The sequence below is a fragment of the Nicotiana tabacum genome, chromosome 23, assembly GCF_000715075.1.
Source record: "Nicotiana tabacum cultivar K326 chromosome 23, ASM71507v2, whole genome shotgun sequence".
Taxonomy (NCBI): Eukaryota; Viridiplantae; Streptophyta; class Magnoliopsida; order Solanales; family Solanaceae; genus Nicotiana; species Nicotiana tabacum.
In genome coordinates, this window is record NC_134102.1 from 129,358,521 (window position 1) to 129,375,484 (window position 16,964).

At 35.2% G+C, this 16,964-nt stretch overlaps 2 protein-coding genes across 2 annotated transcripts; both read right to left on the minus strand.

Moving 5' to 3' along the window:
* Positions 1–2,396: 2,396 nt before the first annotated feature.
* LOC107766783 (BAG family molecular chaperone regulator 3) lies at positions 2,397–4,924 on the minus strand. Its single transcript, XM_016585630.2, has 4 exons — positions 4,244–4,924; positions 3,497–3,753; positions 3,257–3,403; positions 2,397–2,831 (listed from the first exon to the last, which is right to left on the minus strand). Exons 1-4 carry the CDS (start codon positions 4,458–4,460, stop codon positions 2,604–2,606), a joined length of 849 nt encoding a protein of 282 aa, XP_016441116.1. The 5' UTR covers positions 4,461–4,924; the 3' UTR covers positions 2,397–2,603.
* Positions 4,925–10,280: 5,356 nt separating this feature from the next.
* On the minus strand, positions 10,281–16,670 carry LOC107766782 (lysophospholipid acyltransferase 1-like). Its single transcript, XM_016585629.2, has 8 exons — positions 16,151–16,670; positions 14,714–14,769; positions 13,383–13,603; positions 12,867–13,272; positions 12,341–12,426; positions 10,935–10,998; positions 10,742–10,854; positions 10,281–10,652 (listed from the first exon to the last, which is right to left on the minus strand). The coding sequence occupies exons 1-8, from the start codon at positions 16,453–16,455 to the stop codon at positions 10,512–10,514; spliced, it is 1,392 nt and encodes a 463-aa protein (XP_016441115.1). The 5' UTR covers positions 16,456–16,670; the 3' UTR covers positions 10,281–10,511.
* Positions 16,671–16,964: the final 294 nt, after the last annotated feature.

Consider the following 16,964-nt stretch of genomic DNA (forward strand, 5'->3'; position numbering starts at 1 on the left):
CAGCTTTGGCATAGCTAGCTTAATTCCATGCTCTGAAAAAATCTTCTATTTATTTATGTTACATTATTTTTATTTTTTTTTGGGTTTCTCACCCGATGTTCGGTATCCGCATTGGAGCCCGATTATATCGGGATTCGCTTCAGATAGGGCCCCATTCGGGAGGAAGCGCTCCTTACCAAGAATTTTTTCATATACAGGACTCGAACCCGAAACCTCTGATTAAAGAAAGAGCAGCTTTCTGCACCACATCCTTTGATGGTATTATTCCTTTTTTGTGTGTGTGTGTAGGGGAGGAGGTAAATATGGCCGGCGAAACAATTAAGAAAGCAATATTCTTTGACATTTTTGAATTTTGTTCAGGACTAATTATACTAACATGTCAAACTTTCACTTCACGTACATGTCAAGAATGTCGACTTGCATTTACAACAATAATAAATCTAGTATAATCTCATATAATGAAATTTGGGGTGAATAGTATGTATGAAGTTTTACTCCTACCTTGTGGAATGGACTTGCATTTGCTATACCAAATTTTGTCTCATTAAATCTTTTCTTACATCCTTCTATTTTCATGAGATTTTTAAAAATCTTAACCATTCAACTTAAAGAGGGAAACAACCACTGATGCCAACTTGTATTAGGGTTAGTTATTTACATTACACCCTTTGGGGTGCGACCTTTCTCAGATTCTGTATGAATACGAAATATTTTGTACACTAAACTGCGTTTTTATTTAAACTTAGAGGGAAAAGGAATAGGAACGACTTGTGCGGTTGATCCACTTCTCTTTTCTTTAATTTGTTCGAAGCTAACTTAGAAGATCATGTTTGGATATGCCTAAGAATACGAGTTTCCTCAACTTATTAATAATTCTTTTTAGTTCTAATTGCTAAAAGAAGAACAAAATCAAATAAAACCGATTTATACCACATTTTAGTTCATAATCCAAGGTTCCTCATTTGTTGGGGCAAAGCATTTCAATAAAATGAAGGTAAAAGATTCTTTCTGTTTGTGATATACTATATAGCATGATTCTTGTCTGCTTTCACGTTGGCTTTCTTCTTGATCATTAGCACATTGCTTTGTCCTTGATTCTCATTTATTATTTACCTCAACTGTTGGATGCCAATTTTCAGAATTTTAATTATTTTTTAAAAAAACTCATTAGCAGATATCAGATAACTTTGCAGATAGAAAGAAATCACCTGGTGTATTTTAATTTGATGTTGTTGAGTAGGTTTAATCAATTTTATGATTAAATTGAAGAAATGAAACTTTCATTTGGAAATACTTTTCAATGATGAAGGATTTGAAATTCACCTAAATCTCATGACAAATACTGCTTATGATATCATCAAGATGAAAAAAATTCACATTGACAACGGCCTGCTTGCTGGCTGGCTTAGAAAGTTCTTTTTTATTTTATTTTTTTAGTTTATTTACTAGTAGTATTATTGTTTGTCTGTTCAAGCTCTGAGAGATAGACTAATGAAACAAAAATATAGTTGAAATAATTAAATAAATAAATAACAAAGTGGAATCCAACCTATTAAACAACCCCATTAATGATCATTACCATGTCCTCCAAAGTCAACCCTATACTTTTTATCATTTTGGAGTGATTAGTTAGCGATAATATAATTAAATATTACCAAAAGGTTATTCTTTCGGCTTAACGTTAATTTTAATTAATTACCTTTTGGAACCTCACAACAAACATTAGATCTTTATGCTTCCAACTAACTTATAATCATATCTTCATTAAATGGCATCTAATCAAAAAAAGTTTTCCACATACACCAAAAAGCAAATTTTTTTGTTGGCAAAATGGTCCCAAATCACATTGAATTTGGATGGCAAAATGAAAAGGAAAGCACTGAACGATACAGAAAATAGTTGTGTGAAGAGGAGGTATAGAAAACAACAATTGCGCCGATTTGATCAGAGATGTTGTTAGGATTTTAAGTTTATGGGTTCTGATTATAGAAAATGCGGCTTAATGGGCTCTAGATAAATTATTTATACATATTAAATGGATTTTTTTATGAAAATATATGATTTGAGTCAAAGCTATTGGATTCGGTCGAACGTGCAATACACTAGCTCCGCCCCGAGTTAGATAGATTTTTTTCGATATAACCATTATGTGGCTTTTCAAAATTTTATGTCCTAATTAAAAATGACAATTAATTAGTTTGAACAACGAAAATTAATTAGTTTGATCATCGTACTTCTAAAAGAGTAATAATAACTAATTTTATAAGTGCTAAATTTGTAATCATTTTATGAAATAAAAAATTCAAGTAAAACCATAAACTTATCTATATCCACCAGATGCTGGCATATATATATACACACACATTTATACAACTTAGGATTCAAAGGCCACATAAGAAATCACCACATTATCTTTTAACCCCAAGAACAACTGGGGTCAAAATCTAAATAGAGAAAGAATGAAGACACTGAATCCATAAAACCAAAATTTATTTTTTTTTACCCCCTAATTTTTTTCAAAGCACACAAAGCCACTCTAAAATATGCAATCTGAAATCTTTTCAAAGCACACACTAATATTCCTTAGGCTTTTCTTATCAATTTTAGAAAGTTTCCCATTTTGTTGTAACCACAACTGGCCCTGGATTTCTCTGATCAGCAAAACTAACCCTCTTCCTCTGTTCTTGATTATAGTACATGGATTTTGGCATTTGCCCTGTGAATATTCCATTTTTGTGGTGCATTTGCACTTTGTCATTGTGATTTCCAAGGGCTGAATTTCTTATTTTCAACATGTCTAGTGTCTCTATGTATTTTTGCACCCTTTTCACCTACAATTTATCAACAAAAACAATTAGTAATTTAGCAAAAGAATTTAACAAGTATAAAAGAATTTTTATATTATCATATCGCTTAAAAGATAACTACATACCGCCGTCCGTTTATAAAAGGTTGAATCAGTGACTCGAAAAATAAGGCAAGTTCTATATTACAAAATGTTAAATCGCAATATACTAATCTTTTGGAAGATTCATCCAACAAAGATAATATTAATCACTTTTAAAGAAAAAGAACGATGCATTATCTTGTGATTGAGTTGAACGGAGGGACGAAGCTACCTGTGGTCAAGGGTGGTCAAATCGGCGAAAAATTATATTAGGTATAGGATAAAATATTAACTTGTTATTGTTAAAAAAAATAGATTTTGACACTTATTAAATTTTCTGACTTCGCCACTAATTGAATGAATGTGTACCTGCATTCTTCTCTGCAACTTGAGATCACCATCAGCAGTAATTCCATCTAATTTTATCAATTGTGTCATCAACAATTCAATCAAACTCAATATCAAAGTTTCTGTTACTTTCTTGCCACCATAAATGTCCATTTCAACATTAGCAACCTACATAAACATAAAAACCAATAATCAAAATCCCTTGAAATGAAAAATTAAGAGGAAAAGAAAATGTAATTTAGAAGATAGAATTATTGTTACATGCTTAGCAAGTTTATCAATATCAAGTCTAATTGCTGTGATTTCCTTTGATGCATTCTCCATTTTTGCATTTCTTCTTGATTCAACAAACCTCTTTTCTCTGCTTATCTCATCCTCAATTAGTACAAGTTTTGATCCATCTTTTAAACCAGCAACATCAAGAAAACCTCTTGAATCTCTTTCTTTTTCCTTGTAAAATATTTTCTGATCTTCAGGATGTAATCCAGTTTGACCTGCTAGCATTTTCTTCAATTCCCCTGTAAAATTCAAGATTCCTCATTTTATGACACCCCGTTTAAGAGATGAGTGGAAAAAATGCATATTAAAGTATGAATGTGCAATTCCATTTCAAGATATCTCATTTTATGACAACCCTTTTGAGAGATGAATGGAAAAATGCATAATAACAAAAGTAACTGCTAAAGTTGATGTCACCAGGAGGTAACGGGTTCGAGTAATGAAAACAGTCTCTTGCAGAAATGCAAGGTAAGTATGCATACAATAGATCCTTGTGATTCAGCTCTTCCCTGGACCCCGCGTATAGTCGAAGCTTAGAGCACCGACTGCCCCTTTTTTCTTAACAAAGTAAATGACGACAGCGACAACAACAACAAGCCCATTGTAATCTCATAAGTGCGTTCTAGGAAGGGTAACGTGTACGCAGACTTTACCCTTGATAAGGCAAGCCATTGTTTCCGGCCGACACTCGGGTCAATCAAAAATAAAGTAAGAATGAATGTAAATTACCAAAAGTTGCTTGTGAACTGATTTTGACTTCATGATAAGATGAACCATATTTGACTTTGACTTTAATGGTTGGAACTGTAATGGAACTTTGATAGGAATCAGAACTTCTTTGCTGTACTAACATTCCTCCTGGCCTCATCTCCCATCCTGAAGATGAAAGTCCATTCCCATTTGGCTTATTTGGCTTAGTCTTCATTTTCAACAAGTCTTTGCTCATACTGAGATATTTTTGTTGTAATAATGAATGGAATTTATGTTGACGACTTTCCTCAAGAAATGTCAAAAGTTGATGAAAAAATGGGGGGTTTTTTTTGTTTTTTTTTTTAATTGAAAGTGCTTGTCTGCTAAGCTAAGAACAACCCCATGAATGAAGAAAAGAAAGAACCAGAAAGATTCTGACCCACAATGTCAGAAGCACAACAATAATGTTATGTTCCTATGACAGAAAATCCTTGTAACTAATCAAGAAACACCAAACTGGTTTTTATGCTAAAAACTTTAGGCTTTTTATCTTTGTGCTCGAGTCTAAAGAGAAAAAAAAAAGGAACTTCAGGGACTTTTCTAGAGAAGTTTCAGAAATAATGTGATAATGATTTTATAGAAACTTAAATGTGGAGTGATAAGAATAGTAAGAAGAAAGAAAAAGAATGAATGGCTATTGGGGTGGGTGAGAAGTGAGGTAGAAGGGAATATATGGATGTTAGGATATAAAATAAGAATATAATTTTAATTTCTTTTTTTTTTAAAATAAGAATTGAAAGACCCCTTTTTTAAAAGGATTATTATAGTGATTCAAGGGTAAATTTATTTTATAAGGGCAAAAGATAAGAGGTGGAGGTTTGGTTTATAAAATAATGAGATTGATATCCTAGTGTCCATATTGAAAATATGTTAATTAATTAAAATAAGGGGGTCAAAATGCCAAGTGTTATCTTTTTATTTGTTTTCTTTTTCCTGGAAAGAGACTTGAGAAGAATAGCTTTAGCTTTTGATAGTAACTGATTCTTTGCCTGTACATAATTTCATTATCCATGTAATTTCTTGTCCATTCATATGTCCCTAATTAACGCTATTTGTTTTTGGCAAGAGGGGAAATTCGCAGCCATTACTGAGCACTTTATGCACACTAGGTAAATCTTCCCATGTGTAATAGCCTGCAAACCACACAGGGGATGTAAACCGCACTAGACAAGCCATGTGCGACAGGCTCAACCCACAAGGCATTGAGAGGGAAATCGATCATAAGTCATCCATGTGAATAACCGTCCTCCAAACCAACTGGACAACTCCGAAGGGTTAATCAACACTATTTTTGTTATGTTTTGTATGCAATAATTGTAAATTGATACCAGAAGTAACTTACTCCAACTTGTAATTGGCTAAGATATTCATCTTCCTTTGTATTGGGGAATTGTACACACACCTTTTAATAATATTCTTCTACATGGCCATAAAGAGTTAATAAATGTTATTGACAAATCACATAATTTCAGCAAAACTTTGCTATCACCTACATGAATTTAGCCAAACTTTTCTCTACTATTTCAATTTGAAGTATTTTGGGACTTGAGGGGAAAAAAACAACTAAGTTCAATATAGTAAAGTACTCATGAACCTTTATAGTGGATTAAAAGAAAGAACAAGCTCATATGAAAGTTTCCAAAAAAATGACTGTTGTTGAACCAACAGTGAAATACGCTCTTGTTCACGAATCTATTGTTCTAGCTCAGACCAGGTTATCTTCGAGAAAATAGGGGTCCCGAAGTCTCGAATAATTTTTAAAATGACTATTGTTGAATCAGCGGTGAAATACGCTCTTGCTCACGAATCTGTTATTCTAGCTCAGACCAGGCTATCTTCTAAAAAATAAGGGTCCGAACGATTTTTTGAAACAACCATCATCTTTAATATTGGTGTATTTTCTAGGACAAAAAAAATGTTTTCTCTTTCTAAGATTAAGTATAATTTTAACCAACTTTGGTGGACCTGTTGGGAAAAGGAAGAGAGTAAACCAATAGTAAGGAAAGCAATCCCTTGAAGCAATAGTAAATTGTCAAAAAGATTTTAGTTCCAAACCCTTTTTCTCCTACAAGCATGCAAGAAAGTTGTTAGAATGATCTCTAGGTGAGGGAAGTGAAAGAGAATCTTCACTTTCATGAGCAAAGGAATTATTAATCTTTTGCAGAACTAGCAATTTAGAAGATAAAAAGTAACGAATCAAAAGAGGATGATTAGAAAGAGTGCAAAGCAAAATTAGAAAATTGATGATGCTATATTATGGACAAAAACAATCAAGACTTTGAACTTCAAAAATGACATCTTTTTTGGTTCATTGCTTACTCTTAGATTCAATTATTCCTTTATTACTTGTATTCATGACATTTGTATCTTTATTTGCAAAATAAAAAAAAATCTTGTAAACCATAAATTTAAACTAAAATATCTTATTAGATGAAGTATAAAAATTATTTTTTAATAATAATGTAGCGAGGGCTATCTCCACAGTTGAATTAATATGAGGGCAATTCAAAGCTCTTATTTATTTATTCAATAATTTGTTTTGGGGTGAGGGTGGGGGTGGGGGTAGGGGGCAATGAGGAATTCTAAACTCTTATTTTGGACGTACAAACTGTTTCAAAACCCTTTCTAGTCTGTAAATAATAATAGTCTTGAATCACTTTCTTAAAAAGCTTTTCTGGTAGAATAATATTTCCTGAAAATTATATCTATGTAACCATGTTTTTTAAGAAAACTTCTTTTCAAAAAAAAAGCTACGTGGGACTTGATTCTTTTATTTATTTTTTCTTTTTGGTTACTCGAAAAAGATGGTACATGGGCAGCTCTCCCAAAAACGTAAGAATCCCAACATTTTAGTAGAGTGGATGCGAACTTATCAAGTAGAAATGGCGTGGGTAGTTATTTTTTAACGCGGTATTTAATTTTTATCCAGTATTTTAAATGCTGAGCAAAAATAGCCACTACTTTATTAAAATTAATACGAAAAGATATTTTTACCCTTCCTTCATGAGTGCTGTGTAAATATTAAGGACATGGTATCCTTAATATTTACACTGCACACATGAAGTTAAGGACGCTATGTCCTTAATATTTACACTGCACATATGAAGTTAAGGACATGATGTCCTAAAGTTTAACAACGGAAGGTGCAAATACATGACACTTTGTCCTTAATATTTATACAGCATTCTTGAAGTTAATGGCACCATGTCCTTAATATTTGCACAGCGCCTATGTCTAGCACAAGGGTATTTTCGTCCGGACAGATAAAAATTTATTAAGCACTAGCTAAAGAGTAAATATATTTTAAACAATGGCTAAAGAGTAAAGACAACTCTAATTAGTGGCTAATTGTGTACTTCCCCCACTTATCAACAAGAAGAGGCCCTACTCAAGTTTTAATTTACTAAATCATATGCTTATATGTTCATAACATCACATGTAGAGCTTTTCGGAAGAGAATCACTATCACAAAAATAATTGAGGACCCAAAATTTAAGAGCAAGAAAAAAATGAAATACTGAAGAAAACAATGGAAAAAGATAAAGAAGAACAAGGGGTCCATGAATTGGCTGCATTGGCAGAATGTGCTGCTAGCAAGAATGTCCCCTTCCAAATGGAAAAGGAAAACAAAAATGGCCAGCTTTCTTGGGTCAGTTAGTCCTTGGAAAAATCTGCATCCAATGAGCTATATTGCCCATCCAGTTTGTTAGTAATCAGTTCTGAAGGGCAGACATCATTTTGTTTCTTCAGCAAAACATAGCAAGTGAACTACTTGGTAAAGTACCTATCTACCTGGAACCTTCATAAATGTCTTGTTTCTTTCCCAAATGGCAAGCAGCTTTTGGTTCATTGGTTTTAATAATAAGTTAAAAACAACCATATTATGACATGTCTTTTTTTTTTTTTTTTTTTTGAGATAACCGTGGTGTCCGGGCCAACTTGCGCGCACCTCGACTAATTCCATATTATGACATGTCTTTTGTCAACTATAAATGTATTCTTATAAAAGCATGAATTAGTGTGTAACAACTTACCTGTATGCTAGTCATGCCATTCCTCCTGCTCCACCGAATGCATTGAGAAAAGTAACTTAGCCAGATTAAATAGTGTATATTGTAAGACAACTTTATTTCCTTGTTTAACCATTCGGTATCCGAAGTCTACTAGCCCGACTAACACAAGATTCGTGTCAGGTAGACCCAATAAAGGGGTCAATGGATCCTTACATAAAAGCTATGTTGCGCGGGCTTTCCAAACTACTGCCGCACTCATGTTGGATTCTTCAAAAAATACACTGCTTTTGGAGAATCCGACACGCACCCGGCAATATTTTCGAAAAGTTCGAGCAACATAGCTTAAAAGTTCTCCATTCTCAAGACTCGACCGTAAACTTTGATCAAGGTGAAGAGATTTCAACCATTCCATTACACCCCTCGATGGTAGAAACAAAGTTGATGTTACTAAAGGAACAATGTATAAGAATGGTTATCTTTGAGGGTGTGATCAAAATCTATAGGATGAATGGGCCTGCAGGCATAAACATAATGAAGTGGGGGCTACAAAGTGGTGGCATAAGAGTGACATGCCTAATCCAAGGGGAAAATAATTCCAGGAATATAATACATAAAAGAGAAAAATCACTGTTTAGGCCTTTTCAGCCTTATCCTTGAACAAGCAGTCCATGTTTTCAGAAAGGATAATCAAAGAAAAGTGGGGCTAAAGCCAGTTCATCTCTCTACAGTGGCATATGGAGTACCAAATAGAGGAGAAAATGCATGCATTATCAGAAGCTTTAGTATTTAATCTTTATAGTTTCACTCACACAACTCACAAGCTGGTTTAGCTAAGGGTGGTCCAGGATTACATGCCTTTCTGGCATTTCATCAGAGCAGAAATGGCCACAAAGTCAAGAATCCAGCTGCCTAAAAACATTATTAAAAAAACACAACTCAAGCAACTTACTGGAGCTGAAGGTCCTACAATGTTCCACTCATCAATGGTATTGAAAGAGATGATGTACTTCATGAAATATGTCAAAGCTGATGAATTACCAGAGTTTTGAATAGCAACAAAAGATCTGAAGTCAACAAAAGAATAAGTTTACTAGAGTACTAACTTCTATTAAAAAGGGCAGCCCGGTGCACTAAGCTCCCACTATGCGCGGGGTCCGGGGAAGGGCCGGACCACAAGGGTCTACTGTAAGCAGTCTTATCCTGCATTTCTGCAAGACGTTGTTTCCACAGCTCGAACCCGTGACCTCCTGGGCACATGACAACAACTTTACCAGTAACGCCAAGGCTCCCCTTCACTAACTTCTATGTTATAATGGTACTAATTGCCATTCTACCTCAACGGCTCAACCATACAAGAATGTAAATTGACTAAGCAGATTGCAAGACAAGTAATATAGAAACCAAAGGAAGGCAGCATTTTGAATTGCTAGCATTTCAGTGCTAACTGGAGCATAGGATTTGCATCAGCTGTCCTCTCCTTTGTTAAGCTAATATTTCTACATTTCCTTTCCATGCTATTCAATACTACAAAGCCTGAAGGCTGCAAGCAGTGCTTGAATCTAAAGTGCCAAAAGAAAAGAGCAAGCAATTATCCATACAAAAAATGTGAATAAAATCGAAGCAATTGTTAAAACATTTCAGCATGAAACTTCAAATCAAAGATTGTAGAATGTCATCCAACTCGTCCTGATATCGAGATCTTTTGGTATCCTACACTAACCATAAGCATAAAAGTTTTCCCAAGCTTTTTTTGTTTTATAAAAAAAAAAAAAAAAAAAAAAAAATTCCAGTCACAGGAGAAAACAGGTATCACAGCATCACTTTTCTGTCTATTTCCCCAGTGCTTCAACCCCACACCTGCTGATGCAAGACAGGAGAACAGGAGCAAAGACTATGTTGTTTCTTTTTCTTTTGGGATAAATAGTAGCATTGTTGTTTCTTATGAAGACTCTCCCAGGAAAGGTACACAACAAGCGCACCAGAAAGTGGTTATGAACATTGAATGCAAGAACAGAACTTGATTAGATAGTAGCAAAAACAATCATTTATCGATTCTTGTGGCCAAGATTTCCCCAATAATTATACAGTTGGATACATAACTTTTAGTGGCCAGGTAATTGGAGGAATAATGCTACTTCTCCTGTTCTGCTCAAATTAAGTGCTGTCCAGCTATCAGAACAGAGTACATAGTCAAAATGAAATCTAAGCAACAATCTCAAGAAACTGGCTCGGACTCACTCTACTTTCCTAGCTTTAGATGTCGCAGGCTTTGGAGGCTTAACTACTTTACTAAGCAGGATGAGTACAACTGGTACAATTGTTCCAACATAGTATACACTTCCATATGCAGTAAGGGTTTCATGCAGGCTTAATACCTGTAACACATGAAAGAAAACGATGATCAGCTTCTGTCGAATACAATTAGCTTTAGAGTAAACATCATTCCAACAAATATGAGACTAACCATGAACCCAACAGCGGAATAGTTTAGAACCAGAAGTGTGTATCCAAAGTTCATCAATACCAGAATCTTCTCAAACAGAGTACCAGTAGCAGCTTGCTGCCATCTGTAAATGACTGTTCATAGACAAAACAACATTAGGAAAAGAAAACCAAAGTTAAATGCATCTGATCGAGTGTGTGTGCAAGTTAAATACCTCTTGATCCAGCAATCATCAAAGCGGACTGTACAAAGAAAATGATGTACCCAGGATACAATCCCTGTAATGTAACACGGAAAATTATACCATTAGGTACACAACACACAAAATAACGGACGATAAGAAGAGGGTGCAATGACAGAAAACACTTCAGAAGAGCATAAAGTATTTTATCCAGTTTCAAGCCAATCTTTGAATTAACATGAGAACTCAAAATGTCAATCAAAAGCATTGTGTATAAGAAAAAGGGTTCTGAAGTAGCAGACCAGGGTGGATTAGATGATGTGCACAAGTTGGTTCTGACACCGTGTTATTAAAAACAAATTTACAAAAAAAGAAAAGAGAAGAAAGAAAGGGTTCCATAGCCTACTTTTTGAAATTACTTAAGTTTAAGAACTAAGAAACTAGTATTGAAAAGCATAAAAGATTGGGAGCTCCTTTTTCTTAAAATTGACAACAGGCAAGCATGCGGTGGTGTTCAAGAATTGAATAAGTGCAAATTGCTTAGGAAGAGAAGGGAGGATGTGAATACTCCAGTCAAGATCAATAGGCTTTTTAGTAAGATATATCAATGGCAGCAAAAGATAAAATTCAAGAGCTTGTATCTCACCTGGGAAATAACAGAAATGTCCTTTCTTAAAAATAAAACAATAATTTTGAGACACCGAAAAACGGCAGATGAATACTGAAGTAGAGGTGAAAAGACTACAAAACATATAAAGTTGTGAATGGTACACTACAGATTCAACTCGATTGGTTTTACATAGGACCTACACCATGACTTAAAAACTGTATAAGTTTCTCATAAACACCAAACTGATGTAGAGAAAGATTCTCAACGGACACAAGGATAATCCCCTAGCCGAATCCAATGTTTTACAGTAAACCAATTACTCCTGTTGGCACACTCATATCCCAGCTGGATTTTTTGGCATGCGCAAGAAGAGATTTCCAGTATGTAAGGATAGTAGACTATACAGAAATTTATGGGTACATAAAGGGGAACTACCAAGTCCATGGGATCAAAGCCTTTCCACCATTAGTAACTAGATACGAACACTGCAGGTAAATAATACATACACAAAGTTCTTAAGCCTATTTTCCAGTGGCAGGAGCTACCACGCAAATGATTACGACACAGTATAGCTAAGCTTGAACTTGACTATTGCAAACATCAAACAAATATCAGTTGACTAACTGAACAAGAAATAATTCCTAAATAGTAAAACTATCTGTAAAGCACTTTCCTAGCAGATTATCACGCCTCAATTGACATAATCAATTATTTGTGCTAGATACAGTTAGATAATACATCAATAAAGGTTATGTATATATTATGATGAATCTTTCACAGTACAATATGTCAATTTGCATGCCCATCTGGCCCTAAAGTATCCACTTACATGCCATACAGCACTGACAGTCTGGGTAGCTAGCAACTGGAAGAAACCAGGCTTCCTTCCTTTTTGTATGAGCCTCTCATATACATCTGCAGAGCAAAAATGTAAAGTGATTAGAGATCAGATTGTATTCACATGACATGACATGACATGAATAGTGAATCCGTACTAGCTGCACGCACTATTGCCTCAAAAGTCAAAACTACTAATCTACCAACAATGTAAATTAGTATAACGGGATAAACTACCAAAATTCATTGTTTGCCACGATTGAAGAGTCATTTAGAAGATGTATGACGTATGGTGAATAATCAGTCTCAAAATACTGCAAAGTTTATTCACATTAGAAATGAATAACTTGCCCGCATCAATGTCTACCATGATGGTGAATAGAACGTAACTAAAGAACATCTCAATCACAAGTATTTACATTCTTACCAGTAGACAAAATGGTTCTACTAGTCTAATAGCTTTACAAAACCGAAGCATGTGATTGGCTTGCAAATGACTAGGAGAGAGATTCACTTACAGTGGCGCAGCCACGTGCTGACTTGAATGTTCCATACAAGTGGTAACTGAACCGAGCTCTTTGCTAACTCAACACCCAATACATCAACATTTTTGGCACGGTCCCAACGTGGTTTTGGTGAAGAAGAGTTTGTCCAACCACTGAACCCTAGTCCGGATATGATGATAGCAGCTTCAGAAATTGACCAGATAAAATAATATTTCCACCGGGCGGTAAAGCAAGCCATATATTGGTAACCCAACCGTTTGAAGAAACACCATTCTTGGTATAATGGATCAGTGAACCTGGAAAGTGGAAAAAGAGGCACCAGGTAGAGATACAACCCCATACAAATAGCAGCTTGAAGAAGAGCCCTTAAAGTTGACCCTAAAGGTGAGGGATTTCCTTTCTCTGAAGGTTTCCAGATCTGAAAGGAAGAAGGATTGAGTTTATTAGCTGCAGTGGGACTTCTTTTGATGAAGTAGTTGCAACAAAATTCAACATGCAGGAAACAATACAATGATGATATTAACTTACTCCTTTTCTCTCTGTCCAGTCAAGGTAATCCTTCATCTCATACACTGGACCTGCAAAATGACTTCCACAACAGAGACAGTAACCAACGTACTCAGGTAACGATGGCAATTTGAGCAGACGATTTTTCTTCTGAGCCTCACGCAAATCTTCTTCCTTCAACAATCCATCTTGGTAATTAATCACACATGAAATTATTTTCAGCGTTATGACCATTAGAGCTCCTGAAAATTTGGAGAAAATAACATCATCATTTTGGATTAGCTAAGTCTAGAAACACGAAAAGTGAAGTACGTAACTGTGAGTAGTCTACTAATAAGAACAATGTGAACAATATAACAATACACCATTCAGAAATGTAATCATATAACAAAACAGTCATTGCTCCTCGGACGGTCTAATATTTTCATCCAATACGAAATAAACCAGCTCACTGCCACTCCTAATTTGTGTCTATCATCTTGCCACTAAATGACAGTCATCGACTGTTTTGAACTTAGGAGTCAGAAGATCTTAATGATGGAAACCAACCAAAGTCCTGACCTCATCGCAGGAGACTCCAGGTAAATTACTTAGACCACCTCTCTAGCTTAGTGACACTAAATGGATCTCCCCGTACTTTAAAAAAAATATGCAACGTCCTCTCTAGCTCAACATGTCATTTCAAACCTCCTCCGCCATCATCCTCCAAAAGCCTTTTGAGGGACAATGATGTCCCGGACACTATAATAGATTTTATTTCCAGCTTTACCTGCTGAAGTAATTCTATTTCCTAAACACAATAGCGAGAGAATTAAAAGGAAACTTGGGGGGGGGGGGGGTATCCAGATGCTTAAATCTAACCCGTCAGAATGTTTAGATAAGCCTTTCATGTTTAACAAATGATAAACAGACCTAGTTTTGTCCAATTATGGCTACATCAGTTCCACCTCAATCAATGTATGTCTGAGCCTACTTCCTTCTCTGTGATTTTGTTTAGTTTTAAGAACATGCAATTTTGTTTACAATTGGATGAAGAGCATTCTCATCAAGCGTGGCAAATTTTGACATAGTCCAAATTGAACATTTGATATGAGAGGTATTTATATGCTTCACGAAACACCGACTTTATTTCTAAAAACTGGGGGGCAGGTGTAGTAATTGACCCATAAATCTACTTTGGTTCTCTTAATAAGTAAATTTCCAGCTAAATCAGAATGCATTTGCTGGGTTGTATCAAAATATATGTACTTACCACATCAATGAAATAGGGTCAAGAGCATGATTTGTATATATTATTAGTTTATTACATTGAAAAGAAACGAGGCAAGGACAGAGATCGAGCCCGTGCTTACCCGTAGCATCAATTCCTCCTTCCTTCCATGCATCTCCACTCATGTAGTATACATGGCTGCAAGGTGTACCAAATAACTGTCAAATATCTTAGCGGAAATTTAGAAGTTTCCATCAGAGTTATTCCCATGAAGCAACTATGATAAATCTCTACTTTTTCATTATATGAGAAACTTTCCTTGTAAGTTGTATGATTTGAATCAATTTACAAAGAGCCATCCCTCACATTTACATGAACTTGGAATAAAATTCCAATGTGAACAATATACCATCCTAGATGAGTACTAAAACAACTAGGTAAAAGATAAGCAGGGTACAGAACCTGACACCTTAACTCAGATTAAAAATCGAATTTTTGACACGTGAACTCCCAAATTTCACAGCTTTCCAGATTTTAAATCCGATTGCTTCAAAGTTTACCAAATGAAACAAACTCCAACAACGAAACCCATGGTAGGATCTTTTCTTTCCTATTAATAATGGTCCTATGTGCACCTAGACTAATTCACCATCCAATTACAACCTACAAACACAGTTGATGGATAAATCAGTCCACTGTCTCCACCAAGTTTAGGACAGATGGACGCCGTTCAGTTGGACGGATCAAGAAAAATTATCCCAGTACAAAATCTGTATTTATCCTGTGTTTGGTTGGCATATTTATTCTAGCATAACTGATACCTTAAACTAAGTATTATGCTGAATACCACATGGAATAACTGATACCTTGATCATTGTATTAACAATCCAAACAACATAACTAGTTGAGTAAATAGTAACTTAATCAAACAAAACGCATAACTAGTACTATGTGAACCAAACGGCCCCAATATAGGGGGAATTCCAGCTGGTCGACTGGTACTTCCCCACGCCTTAACCATTTAGCCATGACCATGGTAGGAGCTTGTAGCCAAAAAAAAAACATTGAACCATTGTATGTGATAATCTTTCTATTTTAGTCTGTCCAAAAAAAACATATTCTATATTTTGAAACAATTAACTTTAAACTTCTAATTTGACCATTTATAAATACGTACTCACTCCGTTCCAGTTTATGTGAACCTATTTTCTTTTTGGTCCATTCCAAAAAGAATTACCTCTTTCTAAATTTGGAAACAATTTTGCTTAAACTTACAATTCTAACCTTAACGAGAAGTTTATAACCACACAAATACTCTGACCCTTTTTGACTTGTTTAGGACTGCAAATTCCAAAAATACTCATTTTTTCTTACGCTCCGTGGCCAGTCAAACAGATTCGCATAAATTGGAACGGATGGAGTAAATGTTTATGATTTGTTCTAGACCACAAATTTCAAATTCTTTCTTTTTTATCTTAAACTTCAGGAGCAATCAAACACCATTACATAAATTGGAATGAATGGAGTAACTTTTTCAGAGAAAAAAAGAAAGAGCTTTATGAATGGGAATGTAATGTACCATCCAATAAGATATCCAAACGCAGCGAAGAAAGTGATGATCCCGCAGAAACGGCGAGAGAGAACCATGGAAGCATAACCGAGAAGCATAGGCCCAAAGAAATGAAGATTTGAGGAGAAACCAAATGACAGGTACGAGAGAACAGCGCCGGTAACGGCGGCGTAGAGGTGCCTACCGACGGCGCTCGGGACAAAACGGTGGAGGAAGCTCACCGGAATGGTGGCGACGAAACAAAGCAAGAAACGGAGCACCGGTACTGATACTCCGATCGCCGACGCCATTGATTCCATCTCCGGCAGCCCCATATTGGATCAATTGGGTCGGATTGACTCCGAAACGGGTTTGTTCAATCAGTACACCTGAACAAGTTATTCTGAATCTTGGGTTTCAGGACCAGGGCTTATGAAAATGAAAGAAGAAATTGGACAAACTAAAAAGAGACAGCGAACCAAATAAATACGGAGTAAAAAAATTGGAAAAGAGAAATAGATCGTATAGTGTGAGATTACGTGGAGGGACCTGGAACGACATTTTTGTTTGCAACTACCCGATATAAATGTATGCACACGTACTTTATTTTTCCAAAGTATTGAGGAATCACATATTTGTGAGTTAAAAAAAAAACACAAAAAATATAAATAATAAACTCTGAACTCAATAAATTAGTTGAATTGTAATACAAATTCTAAATTCATATTCATAAAGTTTAAATCTTGAATTCGAAGAAAGCACCATCACAATTAGAACATTTCTTTGGCAATCAATTCATACAAATTATTTTCCCCATGTTACTACTTCTCTCTTTTTACCGGGA

What these genes read in the sequence shown, in the direction of transcription:
- LOC107766783 (XM_016585630.2), bottom strand. Translation starts at nt 4,460, where the DNA reads ATGAGCAAAGACTTGTTGAAAATGAAGACTAAGCCAAATAAGCCAAAT. An exon ending in TTGATAAACTTGCTAAGCAT is followed by an intron (nt 3,404 to 3,496) that starts GTAACAATAATT and finishes ATGTTTATGTAG; the next exon opens with GTTGCTAATGTTGAAATGGA. An exon ending in AGTTGCAGAGAAGAATGCAG is followed by an intron (nt 2,832 to 3,256) that starts GTACACATTCAT and finishes GATAAATTGTAG; the next exon opens with GTGAAAAGGGTGCAAAAATA.
- LOC107766782 (XM_016585629.2), bottom strand. Translation starts at nt 16,455, where the DNA reads ATGGGGCTGCCGGAGATGGAATCAATGGCGTCGGCGATCGGAGTATCA. An exon ending in AGGAGGAATTGATGCTACGG is followed by an intron (nt 13,604 to 14,713) that starts GTAAGCACGGGC and finishes CCAAATTTTCAG; the next exon opens with GAGCTCTAATGGTCATAACG. An exon ending in GATGATTGCTGGATCAAGAG is followed by an intron (nt 10,855 to 10,934) that starts GTATTTAACTTG and finishes GTCTATGAACAG; the next exon opens with TCATTTACAGATGGCAGCAA.